Here is a 17,138-nt window from a genome sequence, read left to right as displayed (position 1 = left end):
ACCTAATTTCAAAAAAAAGATCCTAACACTGTAAATATCCTAACAGAAAAGAATACGTAACTTTTGGGACATTTACTCGAAGTAGGACCTAATAAAACTCTTCCATTTGTTTTTTTTTTTATTTTAAAAATTAAGTCTGAGTCTTCTGAATAGTAAATAATGCAACAGCAAATAAATGGAACAGAAAAGAAACACTAGCACAAATGTGCAAATACGAATGTGCAGAAATATTAAGACATAATTTGTGATAAAAATCAATAAATAAAAGCTGAGAACAACCCTAAACCTATCAATAGGGTACAACCTAAATAAATTATAGTATTCCCCTAAAATGGAATACTTTGCAGCCATTAAAAAGACTGAGACCAGGGCAAAATGTACTAACATGAAAGAATATGAGACATATACTATTTAAATTAAAACACAAGTAGCAAACTATATGTGTGGTATGATCCCTTTTTATTGAAAAATATAAAATGTTAACACATGAATAGGAAAATCTGGTTATAAAATGTTAACAATGTTTTCTCTGGAGAGAGGAAACAACTGCCTATGTTATATATTTGTAAAGCTTGCTTATGTCGTAAGACACATGTATCAGATAGATACATACATAGATGTTTTAAAAGAGACTTCGAGGCTACAAAACGCCCTGGAAAAGGGAGAACTACCTGAAAGTGGGAGAAAGGAAGAGAATGAGAAAAATAGAAGAAAATATTCACAACAGAGCATATTATCTCAGAGTTAGAATAACCTGACAAATTAAGAAACTAGTGCATCGAAATTAAAAACTTTAGTGCTGCAAACAGAGCCATGAAGAAAGTGAAGAGACAACCCACAAAATGGGAGAAAATATCTGTAAATCATGTATCTGATAAAGAACTTGTATCCAGAATATGTAAAGAATTCTTTTTTTTATAATGATTCTTTCTTTTTTTTTTTTTTAAGATTTTATTTATTTATTTGACAGAGAGAGAGACAGCCAGCGAGAGAGGGAACACAAGCAGGGGGAGTGGGAGAGGAAGAAGCAGGCTCATAGCAGAGGAGCCTGATGTGGGGCTCGATCCCACAACGCTGGGATCACACCCTGAGCTGAAGGCAGACGCTTAATGACTGAGCCACCCACGCGCCCCCAGAATATGTAAAGAATTCTTACAGCTCAACAATAAAAAGACAAATAGCCCAACTAAAATACAGGCAAAAACCTAGATACTTCTTCAAAGATGTACAAACCGGCAATTAGCACACAAAAAAGATGCTCAGCACTATTAGTCATTACGGAAATGCAAATCAAAACCACAATGAAATATCACTCCACATCCACTAGGATAGCTAGGTCAAAAAGAAAGAACACAAGTTTTGGCAAGGATGGAGAAAAACTGCAACCCTCATACATTATTGGTGGGAATGGAAAATGGTGCAGCCATTTTGGAAAACAGTTTGGCAACTCCTCAAAAATTTAAACATGGAGCTATATGATCCAGCACTTTCCCTCTTTGGTATATATATGCAAGAGAAATGAAAATATATGTCCAACACAAAAACGTGTATGTGAATGTTCATAACAGCATTGTTCATAATAGGCAAAGGGCAGAAACAACACAAATGTCCATCAATTCACGAATGGATAAACAAAATGCAGCCTACCCAGACCATGGAATATTATTTGGCCATCAAAAGTAATGAAATTCTGACACATGCTACCATATGGATGAACCTTGAAGACACTACGCTAAGTGAAAGAAGCCAGACACAAAAAGCCATACTTTGTATGATTCTAGTTATATGAAATGTCCAGAATAGACAAATCTATAGAAATTGATTAGTGGTTGCTTAGGGCTGGAGGAAGGAGGCTGAGGAAACAGGTAATGACTGCTAATAGGTACCTGCCATTTCTTTTAAGGGGAACGGAAATGTTCTAAAATTGATTGTGTTGATGGTTGCACAACTCTGTGAGTATACTAAAAACACTGAACTGAGTGAAATGCATAATATGTGAGTTACATCTCAATAAAGCTCTTAAAATAAATATATACATATTTATATATATTATAAATATATTTTATATATATATAATGTAAGCAAAAAAAGAAACTGGAAGCACCATGAGGTTAAGTGATTTGGCCAAAGAAAACTGCCAGCTATCAAAAATCAAATCTCCCAACATGTGCCTTTACTCCCAAACCAATGCTCAAGTCATTGCCATGGACTGCCTCGGGCAATTTGGATGGGCCCATAAGGTTCCCCAAAGAGCTGGAAAAGCAGAAAACACTAGTACTAGCATAAGAAAAAGAGAAATTTAGGTAGTAACACAACTGAAATTTGGTTTTAAAATTCATTGTGACTCCAAAATGGAGTCCACATTGACCCCTCCCCCCCAAAAAAAAACAACTAACCACCATTGATGTAAGAGGCTGTGACTCAGTAGAACAGTCCCCCTTTTACTAAGAGCTCAATGAGAGCAGGGCACTGGATGCAGCTGCTGACTGAAAAGGAAGAAGAAAAATGAGATCAGAAGAGGCAGCAGGCTGAAATCACTGGATACTCCTCTGCATATGTCAAAGAGGTCAATGAGCAACATGTTTCAAACGAGTGATTTTATTCGCAAGGGGTGTAAAATCCTTTATAGAGGTCCAAAAGTATCACCCCCAAATTTAGTTATGTCCCCGGACTACTGTATACATGTGAGATAGTTCGGGATAATATATGAATGTGGTGTCTCTGCAGCTGACTTAGACACAGAGATCATTGCTGGAATACAACTGTCCCATTTGACTAGAATAACAATATCACTGTTGATGGAGAAATGGAAAGTAAGCCAAGAACATGCAATCACTAAAAACATTATTTTGAGGGTTTGGAAAAACGAGCTACTAAAAAAACTCAGCTATTGTCCGAATGCTGCTTTATGCAACGCTATAATGAACATTTTGACAGAAGGAAAGGACAACAGGAGGCAGGAAGCGAAAGAAAGAAGAAATCCTGCAGGTGCCCAACTAATCCAAATAAGAAACACACAGCTCTGCTCCTGCCTTCCACAATAAAAACAATTCTGCTTCTTGTGGCATATGAACCAAGATTTTTTTTGCCAGGAACAGAAAACAACTTACTACATGAAAATGTCAACGTGTTCCACGGAGCACTGCACTGGCAGTGAACAGATATAAACCTTTTAAACCAGAGAGACTGGCTGTTGCCTCACCAAATTTTTAACCACACTGGCCCATTATCGAATTCAGTTCCGTTCATGCAAACTCTGACTAATGTGGACAAAAATACCACCCTGAAGTATACACTATAAATAAAAGACTCTATAAAATATCTTGTCCCCAAATTTCTAACAACTTTCACTTATTTATAATGTTACCTTTGTGTAGAAGCTCTCTTAATCCACCTCCACCCAACCAACCTGCCTAAATAACCAATGCTTCCCCTTCACTCTGTGAGACAACTGGTGTCCCAACAAACAACCTGGACCCAATGGACGGCCACTTACTCCTAGACATTTCTGCTCCCGCCCATTGAGTTGCATGCTTACCAAAAATTGTTTTCTCCCAAGCCTATTTTTACCAGGTGTTCTTGTTATTAGTTATGTGAAATCAGGGAGAAAAGAAAGGCCTGTTTCTATGAAAACAAAGTTGAATGCTTAAAGAGACTTGGTAAAGTCAAATGAGATGTAGATGAGACAGATGCAAAAGACTGGGGGGGAGGGAATCATAAAACTCAAGAGGGATTCTGTACTCATACTGCTTCACAAATGCCTTTCAATTCATGCTCTGCTTTAAAAAAGCAAAACAAACTAGAAATCATAGATGATAAACTATGGGTATGTTTAATGCAAACAAGATGAAGGAACTCCAATCAAGACATCAATACACAAAGAAAGGCCTTGGCCCTACATCAAAAGATTAACCAATGTGTTTCTTAAACAAATTGCAAAGCGCAAGACAAGGAGGGGAAATCTATAGAGTAAAACAAAGTAAAAAAAAACAATAAACTTAAGGGACATCAATCAATTATAATGCACGGACTTTATTTAGACCCTGATTCAAACAAATAAGTGGTCTAAAAAAAGGAGAAAAAAATATATATATATATATGTGTGACAGTCAGGGAAATTTTAACACTGATTTGATACTTAATGACAATAAGGAATTACTGTTGTTTTAGGTAGGATAATGGTCCCGGTGTCATGTTTTTTGAAAAAGAATCCTCATTTAGAGATACATGCCAAAATATTTCTGGATAAAATGATAGGATTGTGTAATTTCTTTCAAAATAAGCTAGAGAGAAAGAATGGGGAAGGGGTACAGATGGAAGATTGGTCATGAGGCGGTAACAGCATGAGCTGGGTGATGATGAGTCCATGCGGGTTCATTATACTAGTCTCTCTACTTTTGCTTACATGTGAAATTTTCCATAATAAACACTTTTAAAAAGATCAGTGAATGAATGCTTATGTATATTTTAAATTAAAATACTAAAAGTGTATGTATCATTATTTCTGATTTCTCGACTTCATTTGTTTTTCACCCCAATTAACCAAGCAAGTCATAATCCAGACTTACTGCATAAGAGGTATTCTCTTGCAGATAAATGAGCCTATCACTGGATGCCCAAAATACAGCAGTAGTAAACCCAAAACATTCTAAGAACAATATCCCATATTGCCCAATTACCCTTGAAAACCTCCTAACTAACACATAGAGTACATAAGCAAACCCAAACATAACAGGGCTGCTGCATCACCGTATTTACTCACAAAATTACCTCCCTTACAATTCCCTTCACCATCTTTTTACCTTTAAAAAGAGGGAGGGGTAAATTACAACCTTCATTAATCTCTGAAATTCTCACTCGGTTCACCAAAGAATAGTTATTTTAAAAGCCAGGGTTCAGGTAAGGCTCTCCAATGTGGGTTTGCATCTGGTTGTGAAAGGTCAGGGGAGAATGATGATTCACCAACGACCGAAAGGTAAGAGTCACACTCACTCTGCTCTTCCCTAGTCCAAGCTGGGCTCAGGGAATGAAAGAAGAGGCAGCTGCTCCTAAGTCTCTTCTGACCTGTCCTACAGCTGACACCCTAGGCTCAGAGGCAAAGCAGGGCCTCCAGAGGCAGAGGGGATACAAGATAAAGAAAGGAGGACTCCTCGGACATGCCCGGGAGGCTAACCCTGGCACGACCTTTCTGGAAAGCAATGTGGCAACACAGGTATCAAGTGTCTTAAAAACATGTGTACCCTCTGACCCAGTAATTTCACTTCCAACAATCTATCCTGAGCAAAAAGTCAGAAGTGCATCAAAGACTTCACATGTACAAAAATGGGTACACAGAGAACTTGAGAGTGAAAAACTGGGAAGAATCTTCAATTATGAAAAAAGTTTCAAAAAATGATAGTCAGACAATGGAAGCATATACACCCATTAAAATTTATTTTTACAAAGAGCTTCCAATGATGGGAAAATGCTTATAATGATAAAAGAGAAAAGGAATAAAATAGTATAACAATAGGATCCCAATTATGTATTTTGTAATATTAATAACTGTTGCCTCTAGGTGACAGGATTAGGGTGATTTTTTTTCCCCTTTGCTTCTTTAAAATTTCCTGAGGTTTCCCCAAATTTCTTCCATGAGCAAAAATTACTTTTATAATCAGGAAAACAAAAAAACAAAAACAACAACAGGGCAAGGGGGTAGAAGAAAGTCTAATAATAATAAGCTATTGGGCTGCATACGTTTATGCTGGCTACCTCTTGTCTTCCTCCTCTATCAGGCTCAAGCTGTAAGCATTCAACTACTCCTTTAACTTCACCTACAGTCTACCCAGAAGAGAATAAAATTTATCTTCTTGTCCTGTAGGGCCAGTAGTTGCTACTTTTTCCATACAGATGACACAACAAATACTAGTTGAATTAATCCATTAAAGGTAATAAGGACCATTAAAAGTAACCCCTTTAAGTTAAGGGCCAGTGACCCAGAAGTCATTTTGTTTTGTTTTTAAATCAGATCACTTGATATAAAGAAAAGAACCAGAGGTAACTCAACACGGAGTTTAAAATTATTTCAGGAAGTGCTAGCAGCCCAAGACAGACTGGTAAGTCTGCAAAGGAAGAGAGGCTCCAAGGCAGAAGAGACAAAGCGAGGCATTAGCTGGCCATGCTGCATATACCTCAGGGCCTTCTGAAGGAGACAACCCACCAGGAGCCTGGGTACCAAAGAACCTTCCCTTTAAAGTAAGGGACTAGAGTTTCAATGGCAGGATTTACTTTGGATATACTGAACTTCCTAATAACGAAAGTTTGAGATATGCCAAAAATAAATTACTTGCCCAGAAAGCTTGTGGCATCTCCTTACCCAGAGATTTGTGAGAAAAAAAAAGAAAATTACTTTTCTTTAATGTCTTAACTGAAGATAGAAAATTTTGATCGTAAAATTCTAAGATATATTAAGGGTTTATAAAAACAAACTCAGCTCCCTTTTTTTTAATCCTGATATCCATTCACTACATGAGTATTTACAGACATTGGAGTAGGCACTGAGAACACAGCAGCAGACAACAGAGTAAAACCCCTGCCCTCATGGAGCTTACACTAAATTACACACTGTGCCTCCTAACAAGCATTAAAAGCTTGATTATTTTCTCTCTTTTTTTAACTTTAAGTAAAATTATTTCTAGAAACTTCAAGCATGTCACAAACAGCATTTGGACTGATTCAGAGGAGAGCTTAATAAATATTTCTGAAACAAGACTAAAAAAAAAAAACAACTGTGTGGCTAAGTACTGGGGTGGCAGGCCAACTTAACTTCATTATATATAAATTTGAACTTTTTGAATTTTGTGCCAGATAGCATCCATTCCTGGCTTTTGATAAATAATTTTTCAAAAGTTCACTGGGTAGATGGATGGATGAATAGATGGATGGATGGCTAGAATGAATGAATGAAAAATTTCTTTCCCAAAAAAACTCAGTCTTAAAGAAATGTGACTAGCTAACCTGAATCTCGGCATTCAGTTCTTCGGAAGGGAGCAATGGGAACTAAAGCACACTGCTGGTAAGCATGCACATACTAGAGCTGAAACTAGGCAGAAATTTGAAAATTCTCAGAACTTCCTAATCAAAACTTAAACATAGTCTAAGACAACCAGCCAAAAGTATCCAACTGAGTGAGCGCAGCCCACACAGACAAGCTTGAACAGGCCATAGGTGTATTTCTCCTTCCTTTTCAGTTTCTAGGAAATGAGGCTGAGTATTCACAATCTCATTCCTACCTTTCTGACAAACTAAACTCCGACATGACGTAAGTAGCAGCCAGAGCTTTCTTGTCTTCAGTGGATCGCACACCTCCTAAACAAATATCTTCCTAAGCAGAACCTCACCATGGCTCATCCAACAGGTTTGTAGTGGCTGAAGGAACTGTATTCTGAACAGATCCAAAACAAGCGCTTTCAAGCTAATTCATCCAAGGCTGTTGAGGCTTCTCAAAGGCATTGCGTAGGCCAGTTATTTAACAATTATTTATTACATTAGGACAAAGTCCCTGAGAATGTATATAATTTTCATTCTCTGGATGTTATCAATCATCCACGAGACAGTATAACTATACTATTATGCCAAAGGGACCAAGTACTCACTATTAGAAGGAAGCAAGGACTCACCTGATGAGTGAGGTCAGTCACTGGGGAACAGACATAGTAGCTCTTAGTAATCTCTACACCCAATGTGGGGCTTGAACTCACAACCCCAAGATCAAGAGTTGCATGTTCTACCAACTGAGCCAGCCAGGCACCCCTGGGTGTAACTCTTAAACCAGAGAGTAGAACCACATAAGAGGAGGCCTAGATAACTGGCCCTCCCCTGCGTCATCAAGGGTATATATCTTGGTGACCAGTCCTCTTAATGAGTTAAAAGATGGCACCATGCCCTAGAAATTGGTAGTGATCTGGTAAGGAGTCCATCTCAGAAAGGTCCTTTCAAAGACAGACCAGACCAGCCCAACAGAGCAAAAGCATAATTACTCATATTCCCTGGGAGTAAACTAGATACACTGGTGAAAGAAAACTATATAAGGCAGACTGTGTTTACGGTCATTGCCTTTTCTGTGTTCATTGCTTTCCTTTTTTCACTTCCTTAGTATTTTGAAAGGATATTTTTTTTTTACAAACTTATTTATTTTTGAGAGAGAGCGAGCATAAGGGCAGAGGGAAAGGAAGAGAGAATCTCAAGCAGACTCCTCAGTGAGTATGGAGCCGGACACGGGGCTCAATCTCACAACCCTGAGATCACGACCTGAGCCAAAACCAAGAGTCAGATGCTTAACTGACAGCGCCACCCAGGCACCCCATGAAAGCTTTTTTTGATGCCTCAGTCAAGTCAAGGGGGCAAGAAGGGATATTTGAGCAGGATTTAAAGGCAAAGCAATGGACCCATGGAGGACTGCTGGTAAATGACAGAAATGAAAGAGTGAAATAATGCCAAAAGGACAGATGAAATACAGTGTTGGTATATTCAGTCTTCCTCCCTACTTGGAAACTTTTTCTCTTATCATGGCATTTCACTTTTGGAATTTGTTTTACTAGAAATGATAAATCTCTTGGACTTTAATTAGTAGGTACATCTTGTTTCTTTAATAAAAGATCACGATGGCAAGGACAATGTTTTCTATGACTAGAGGAGTCAGGGTACAGTTAACTAGGAATAGGGATGCCTGGATTCTAATTCCAAATCCCCCATTAACGAACTGTAGGATTCTGGGCAAACTGGAGGTGGGGGAGGGGTGATACCAAAGAGACAAAAATCTAATGGATAATTGGTCCGAACTACTTTAATTAGTCCCTAAAAGCCTAAGATTCTAAATTCCATGAAATCCATCTTTCTAGACTCTGGAAAAGAAAGAGGTGGAATAGAACATGTCTAAGATCTTTTTTGTGCCCCCCAAATCAGCAAATATTGTTGGCTGATCATGTTTAATTTATATGGAAAATGTATGTCATTCTCTTATAGATGTGAAAGAATGTAAGTTGTTAAAATTGAACACCTCCCCTACCTGAAGAATGCACTAAAAAAAAGCATTTTTACCCTTAACCATAAAATAACCAGCATGAATTTTTAAAATTATAAGTCAGATGATACCAGAGCTCTGCTGTGATATCCTCTGATGCCAATCCTATTTCATACTCAATTCCATAAAATGGCCTATAAGACCTATATGATCTGGCCCCTTACCTTCTGACCTCACCCCTTACTATCCTTCCCCTTGTTCACTAAGCTCTAGGCACCATGACCTTGGGTCTAATCTTTGGATAAACCAAGCTCATTTCTATCCCAAAACTGCTATACTTGCCATTTCTTCTGCACTGACAGTTCTGTCTTCCAAATCTTCCCAGACTGGCTTTTTCTTATCATTCAGGTGTCAATTCAAATATCATCACCTTGTGGGGCACCGGGGTGGCACAGTCGGTTAAGCACCCACCTCTTGATTTAGGTTCGGGTCATGATCTCAGGGTTGTGATCAGGGCATGGAGCCTGCTTAAGATTCTCTCTCTCCCTCTCCCTCTGCCCCGCCCCCCCTCTAAAAAAAATAATAAAATAGCCACCATCTTACAAAATATCTATATACATATATCTCATCACCTTGGAAAGGCATTCCCTGACAACTCTACGTGTCAGCACCCTTCCCCCAGACACTCTCTAGCCCATTTATTTTCTTCACGGTATTCATCGCTATATGAAGTTATGTGTTTACATGTTTCTTGTCTGTCTCCTTGCATTAGAAGGTAAGCTCCAAGAAGGCAAGAGCTTTTTGTCTCTCTTGTCATTGGTAAGTTCAAGAGCCCAGGATAGAACCTGACCCAAAATTTGGATTCAGCAAATGCATGCTGAATGAATGGATGGATAAGGGAAAGGTTCCATCCCTGTGCAAAGGTATTATTGATGTCTTTTAGAATTAAAGAGGTGCTGGTGAGTAGAGAGCATTTCTTTTTCTCTTCAAAGCATCCATTTTGTTCTCTTTCATGCCGTGAACTAGAAAACATTCGCCAGATTGATGCTTGGAAAATGAAAACAGTGCTTCTGGCACAGAAATAACTAGTCTGGGCACCTCTGGCTTCAGCCAGATCTATGACTTTCTAGGGAGCTGGCACCAAAGTCAGAATGTTAAAATAAACAGCTTTGATGTTGAAAGTGGAATACTGGTATTTTGACTCTGGAGAAACTAGTCCAAATCAATCTTAGCTCTTCACAAAATCTCAACAAAGTTAGTAACCCCATCATAACTGTATCAAAATGAAGTCAGTTGTCTTTCAATAGTCATTTTTAGATTACCTAAAGATGGAACTATCTTCCTCAAATGTATCTAGTATAATCTTCCTTTCATTTTCTTTTTGATACAATTCTCTTTTCTATTTACCAATGAATCTTGCTTTCGGCCTTCTCATGAACACAAGCTTCATCTACTCTGCTCCATTAAACTCTTACTTAGAAGTGAAAATACTACCGCTTGCCCACTCTGAGTCGTTCCCTTCATGGAAATGAGTTTGCACTAAACCACACAGCACACACATATGTCATGGCTGGTCCACATTTGGAACAGGGTCACGGGGCAAAATGTTTTCTGTGTGTAATATCTAAAGTTAAGAATCCTGACCTTGGCCTTCAAAGTAGCACACTGTGCACCCAAATGCAAATGTATTCTTAAGTTTGTAGGAATATTTCTTCATATTCTCTACCAGATTGAGGTGAATCTCGGGGGGGGGGGTGGAGTGCACTCAAATAAATTCTGTTCCATCACCAATGTAACAAAGAGTAGTTACACAAACACACTAAAAATGTGGGGCGGCCCAAAGCAAAAGCCAGTGTTAGTCCCAATTTTCATTAGACAAGTCTCACAATTGCTTTAAAAAAAAAAAGTTTAGGGGTGCCTGGCTGGCTCAGTCAGTAGAGCGTGTGACTCTTGATCTCAAGGTTATGAGTTCAAGCTCCATATTGGGCATAGAACTTCCTTAAAAAAAAAGTTTAACTAATGGAAAATTATGTTTTAAAATGTCAATTTCATGAAATTAGCCCATAGTCCATGGGAGTTCAACCCAAATATCTCAAAGTGGCATCTGAAATAATAGCTAACTCATTTTTTTACACTGAAAGCATACTATGAAGATGACCTCTACCTACAAAAAACAAATGGCATATGCATTCAGGGACTGTTCCAAACAGATGAAAAGCAAAAAGAGGGGAGCTCTGTCCTACTCATCTTTCTTACTACAGCAGCTGCTACTGACTTTACCATATGCCTACTATGCACCAGGCACTGTTCCACTCCCTTCCCATATATTATCTTATTTAATCTTCCTAACCCCCAAATTTGTGAGGTAAGTACTACTGTCATCTCATTTTACAGATGACCGCATCCGAGCACAGAGAAGGTAAATAATTGACCCAAGATCATCCAGCTATTAAGCAGAAGAGGATTCAAACCCAGGCAGCCTTATCCAAAGCTCAAGCTCTTACCACACCCCCGTAGCAAGCGCGTGATACATATGCATTGAAATAACACTTTATAAGTATTGGACCAATGGCTTGTACAGTTACACATTCTTAAAACACATACAACATATATCTACTCTTTGTTCCCATTCATCCAATCAGTAAAGGTATAATTAGCAGAAAACCTTTTTTTTCAATTTAATACTTAACAGTGTCCTACCAAAAGAACACAGCCAGAAAATCTCAGACTAAGACTTATCACAAAAAAAAAAAAAGGGGGGGGGATATCAAAGAAGGTAGGAAAAAGACAGCCAGGGTGAGCTGCTGACCAAAGTGGGTCACAGATGAACCTCCTCTCCTGGTACCTGTTCCGCAACGATGCTCTAAGCACCGCAGAGCTGCCAATATCGAGTCTGAGCCCACGAAGGCCGTGCTGCAGAAGTCACCAACAACCTAACAGGAAACTCTTTCCTCTTCTCTACTGATTCTCTTCAGTCCAGGGTTCCACTCCAGGACGTTTGAGAGTTCACAGAATTTGGGAAAAAGCCAGCTTCACCACTTATTGTTGGACAGAGGGCAGTAGCTTAGTCAATAAATGAAGTTTACTTTAGCTCTCCGTCCTTGGAATGGATGGTGCATGTAAGAAAAGGTGATCATAAATACTTCCCCGATGTTCAGAAAGCACCGATGACCTGCCCTCCTTAAAGCAATACAAGCATCTGAATTACCTGAGTCTGATTGTTACTCACAGTTTTAAGAAAAGCCCAGACCATTCAGTGGCTTACAGGGGGAAGAGGAGAAAGAAAACAATCACAGACCTCTAAAAGATGAAACAAAAAATTATAGATTCTGGAAAGAGATGGAAAAAAAAATAATAACTCTCTTTGGTTCCAAGTGACCTGACTGCATCAGTCAAATAAATACTGCAGTGCATGGGGAGGAAAATCTAGCTCCCTGAGCAACTGAAACAGCAGCTCCTGCATCTACTAGTACCTAGCTAGGCACCTTCCTCGCCGTTATATAACCGCACCATGGCCTTAATAGGCCATCACACTGTATGTCAACAGCTGTTAGGCACATCTAAGCTGTCAGCATTTAAGAATCCCTTCCAGAGTGGATTCAGATAACCAGGGAGCAGGCCAAAATATGCTCCTCGTTCACCCAGAGCACATGACAACTCCTTGTGAATTAAGCTTCACTCGTGTCGTCAGAGTAATTTCAGCAGCAAAAGATAGGGCGCTTGTAACTGTAACTAGGAAATTGCACACTGCTACAGAAACACAAATGAGTGCTGGTGTGGTCCTCGCACACATGCAACTCATTGTCCAGGCCATTTCGTTCAGTCTCATTCAGGATTTCAAATATTTCCATACATATGAATTACATAACTGCACACCACAAATGATCAAAGATAAAAACCAACATAAACAGTGACACCCGTTTATAAACAAGCTAATGTTTAAAATGCTGCAGTCCTAAAGGACACCAAGGCCTCAGAGAAAACCCAAGAAACACACACACACACATGAAAATTAGAAAGCAAGCAGATCAGCCATAATTAGCCACGGGCTTTGCTGACTACCGAAGATAAAAATGTCTCTTTTATATATAAAGCCAGGAATCAACTGTTTGCAATTACATTTACAAAAACATACGACCCTGTCTGTCAGATTTTTTTTATCAATATTTTGGTGTATCCAAGGGCTGCAAGACACAAAATTATTTAAATCATAAATACCATAAACCAGGAAACCAATTAAGTTCATGGAGTCCATCCCCCAGAGGTCAGAGCAAAATAATCACAGGAGCTCAATGTGATTACTGAGAAGAGAGGGGGAGGTAAAAAGAAAAAAAAAAAAGGAAATACTGAAACAAGGAACAAAGCTCTCGAATAATTAAGGCTGTTTATAAACATAACTTTGGCTTAGGGAACAGTAAACAGAACTGTAAACACCTGGGGGATGGGGGGACGGGCACAGAGGCACCAAAGTCTTGGCTCAGTCTAGTCCCCCTCAGGGTCCGAGGGTGACATCAGAGAACCCTGGACTTTGGTATCTCATTCAGCTCAGACCTGCAGACTTGAGGCCCTCTGATAAAAACTGACAAAAAGGCTGAAGGGGGCCCCCCAGAGGAAGTGAAACTGACCAATCAATTTTCCACAGCCACCTACCCTGCCACCCTGGTAAAAAGGGCCCCTTGTAGGCTTTGACAGAAAGGAGGGAAAAGGGAACTTCAGGTTGTGAGTGAGCAGGAGAGAAGGCCCAGATAAGTTACTGGCTTCTGAAAACAAGCAATTGCCATAAAAGCAAAAACAAGGTTGGCAATGATAAGGGCTAGGCTGAGGAGGTGAGGAATTGATGTGGCTTTGGTGGGAAGCAGCAGCAGCTACAAGGGTTCTTCATCAGGTTGAAGGAAAACACAAACTGCAGTTTTAGATATAATGAATGACTACACTGAAAGTATTCATTGAAGTGAGAGATTGAGCAAAGCAAGAAATCTGGAGTACAAATGGGCTTTGTGGGTCCTCTCAAAACCAAAAGATTCCTCCTGATGACTTTGATTCCAATACTTCCAATGAAGAAGGCTACCCACATTTCCTAAAAAATGAATTTTTATGTAAAACCGTATATGTGTACTTATATGGCTTCCTAATTGACCTTGGCCAATTTCACTATTACAGCTCCACAAATCCCTTGAGAACCAAAGGGCCCAATGAGTGTAATCCTCCAGTGTCTGGGTTCCTCATCCACCTACTGGGTCACCCACCAGGCTTTTCCACCCCACCGCTGAAAGCCCATCCTGCGCTCTACAAAGCCCATGATTCCAGACCCTCCGACAACTAAAAATAACCAGCAACCTAGCTCTCCCAAATTGTTTAACCCCTAACTACCTAGTGCCACCATGAACCTGGGGCGCCCTGGGCCTCTGTTCCCTGAGCCCCTTCCTACGGAAAAGCAAAGTAATTTTCTTCCTCCTCATTTCCCCATTTTCTTCATCGCCTCCTCCAATAATCTCGTCGGTTCTCGGGCTCCCATTCCTACCATCCATCAGTCTTAGACGATCAAACGCTGATTGGCATCTGTCATAAGGTACCAGATCCCTCATATCTCCCAGTATCCTGCACCCACCACACACCCCTGGTACATGCCCCTGTCGTCCTTGTTCCCCTCCTAACTCCCCCCGGCTGCCAGTTTACCCTTGTCTTCCCCCATCCTGCTGTCCACATTTCCTACCCCCCTGCCCTCATTCCCTTAGGATTTCCTAATTGCTGGTTCCACGGTCCTCTTAGCTTACAGTCTTCGGCTCCGTGAGAGTTCCAAACCTCTTCTTTCCAATCACCCCTTCCACTACCCTCCGCAGAGCCCCGGCTGAGCACCCCCTCCCCATCCCCGGCTCCTTGGTCCCCCAGGTCTCCGCGCTCCAAGGCCCCCCCTGACCCCCTTGGCCGCGGAGTTTCCCTCTCCCGGCTCCCCGGACTCCCCTACCCTCGGCTCGCCCCCTCCTCACTCCCCTCCGACAGCCCCCTCCCCGTCCGTGTCCCCGATCCCCAACGCTCTTCACTATCCCGAGCCCCGCTCGCCGCGCCGACCCCTCAGCCTCCCCGTCGCGGGTCTCTCCTGCCCCCGCCACACTCGGACGGACGGTCCCGGGCTGCGCAGCCCCGCAGCCGTCCGCTCCCGCCGCGCCACTACCTTGGCCTTGGTGACGAGGTGCGTGGCCCGCTTGACCACAGCGAAGTTGCCCTTGCCGATGGTGCGGTCGATCTCGTAGTAGCCGATGCGGGCAGGCACCGGCCCGCGGGAGGCCGGGGCTGGGGGACGCGGCGGGCCAGCCGCCGGGGGCACGGCAGCGGGGGCGGCCGGGGGCCCCGGGGCGGGCGGAGGCAGCAGGCGGCCCGCCGGCCCGGCTCCCCCCGCTCCGGCCCCGGCAGCCCCGCCAGCTCCGCTCGCCGCCGCCGCCGCCATCTTGTTGTGCAGTGAAACCTCCCGGGCCGCGGGGAGCCGGCGGGGGGGAGGGGGCAGGGGGGCGGGAAAAAGAGGGGGGGCCTGGCGGACGTCACTCCGGGAGGCGGGGCGCCCTCGCCGCCAGGGCCCGGCGCCATGGCAACCGCGCGTCACGTGCCGACGCGCGTCACTGCCCGCAGCCATGGCAACCGTGACCTCACCGGCGAGCTCGACCTTCCCGCGTGGGCCCTGCTCCTCTGGCGCTGGCTCCCGGCTGCCCCCCTCTGGGGATGGGATGGTGGGCACCGCAAGCGTGCCCGCCAGTTCCCAGCCGCCGCAGCGCTCCCGAGGCCGGGGTGCCGGGCGCCGGGCACCAGGCCGGCCCCCAGTCGCCCCGGGAACGGCTAAGGAGACCCCTGCTGTGACCTCCGTCCCAGTTCAGCAGTCACCCAGCCTCCCTTAAAACAAAATGTTTCCTCATCACCAAAAATACCGGCCTTGTCCCACTTTAGCCCTTGAGGCCGCAAAGGCAGGAATAGCTACGAGAAACTGTAACCAAGCTGGTAGCGAGACAGGGGAATTCTTCAGTAAAATTCCTTCTCCTAACACAGCCCAACTCACCCGGTACAACTATTCTGATAGTCACCGAATACAGGGGGGATAGGGAAACTGGGATTCGCGTGTTCGAGGGTGGAGGAACCAGCCCAAACATGCATTCCAGTCATTGGGTGGGTGAGGGCCAGAGAGGCTACGTCATTTTCCTCCCACCCGTCTGCGAACAATTCTATAGCTAGATGACTGTCACAGTGCCTGCGTCCTATTTCTGTCACTTGTATAACCCTGATGAAGCAGTGGTGCACCTTGTCCAGGGAGCCACGTCATGGTTAAGGACAAAACCGTCTGTTAGGCAAACTAAATAAATACTAAAATAAGAATTCCCTCCTTACAGGGACTCTCCGAAGACATTAAAAGTGATCAAATGTATAATTCCAACAATAAATCTCACGTTCTTTTTTCTTCCTTCCTCTGCTATCTGACATTCCACATCCTCCCGGGGCCCCTCACTAGCTCCTGGGTTTCCCTTCTACTGTGTCCCACTGCTTTTATTAACTAGATTAACTTAACCCACTTTAGGTGGGGATGGGAGAGGGATAGGCAACTGGGCTCTCAACAGCACGATGGTCTTTGACAGGCTGGGGGGGGTGGGGAGAGAGAAGACTGTGACCACTTCCAACGTTAAAAGGTATTCCTTCAGTCCAGTCCTGATCTATCCACTTGTATGTCTCTCTATGTGGCAGAACTGTGTCGTCAGGTCATTGCATGTACAATATCCAAAACTGACACCAAGGGCACCATGAATGTGTGAGGAGAGCGCATATGTACTCACTCCCACCACAAGCTGTTTTCTAGCCCTCTGGTTCCCCATCTGACTATGAGTAATGGCGGGCACTAGGATGGGACGGAGAGGTCACCCCACGATTGCCTTGCATCAGTTCCCTGGTAGCTGTTCCAAATTGCCAACACAATTAACAGTAATTGGCTCCTTGACTAGCACATGAGGGTAAGGATGACATGGTCCTCAGCTTCTTCTGCTGGTTAGGCCCTTTCCTTGGTTGAGCTCATTCCATCCCAGACACATGATGGGGTGTGGCCAGGCTCGCTTACCACTTCATGACCTCACTCACCTGCCTCTGCGTTAACTTCAGCGCTGGG

At 42.7% G+C, this 17,138-nt stretch overlaps 1 protein-coding gene across 5 annotated transcripts in view; it reads right to left on the bottom strand.

The window, feature by feature from the left end:
- Positions 1-15,446, bottom strand: part of SIK3 (SIK family kinase 3) — a 238,827-nt gene extending 223,381 nt beyond the window's left edge. For all 5 annotated transcript variants that reach the window (XM_040631195.1, XM_040631197.1, XM_040631198.1 and 2 more), the window contains exon 1: positions 15,174-15,446. In XM_040631195.1, the coding sequence (XP_040487129.1) occupies positions 15,174-15,446 (273 nt within the window). The remainder of the gene's footprint in view (positions 1-15,173) is intronic.
- Between the last annotated feature and the right edge of the window lie 1,692 nt (positions 15,447-17,138).

The sequence above is a fragment of the Ursus maritimus genome, unplaced genomic scaffold (genome assembly GCF_017311325.1).
Source record: "Ursus maritimus isolate PB19 unplaced genomic scaffold, ASM1731132v1 scaffold_16, whole genome shotgun sequence".
NCBI classification, from domain to species: Eukaryota; Metazoa; Chordata; class Mammalia; order Carnivora; family Ursidae; genus Ursus; species Ursus maritimus.
The sequence above is the reverse complement of the archived record's forward strand: the minus strand, read 5'-3'. Positions and strand labels throughout refer to the sequence as shown.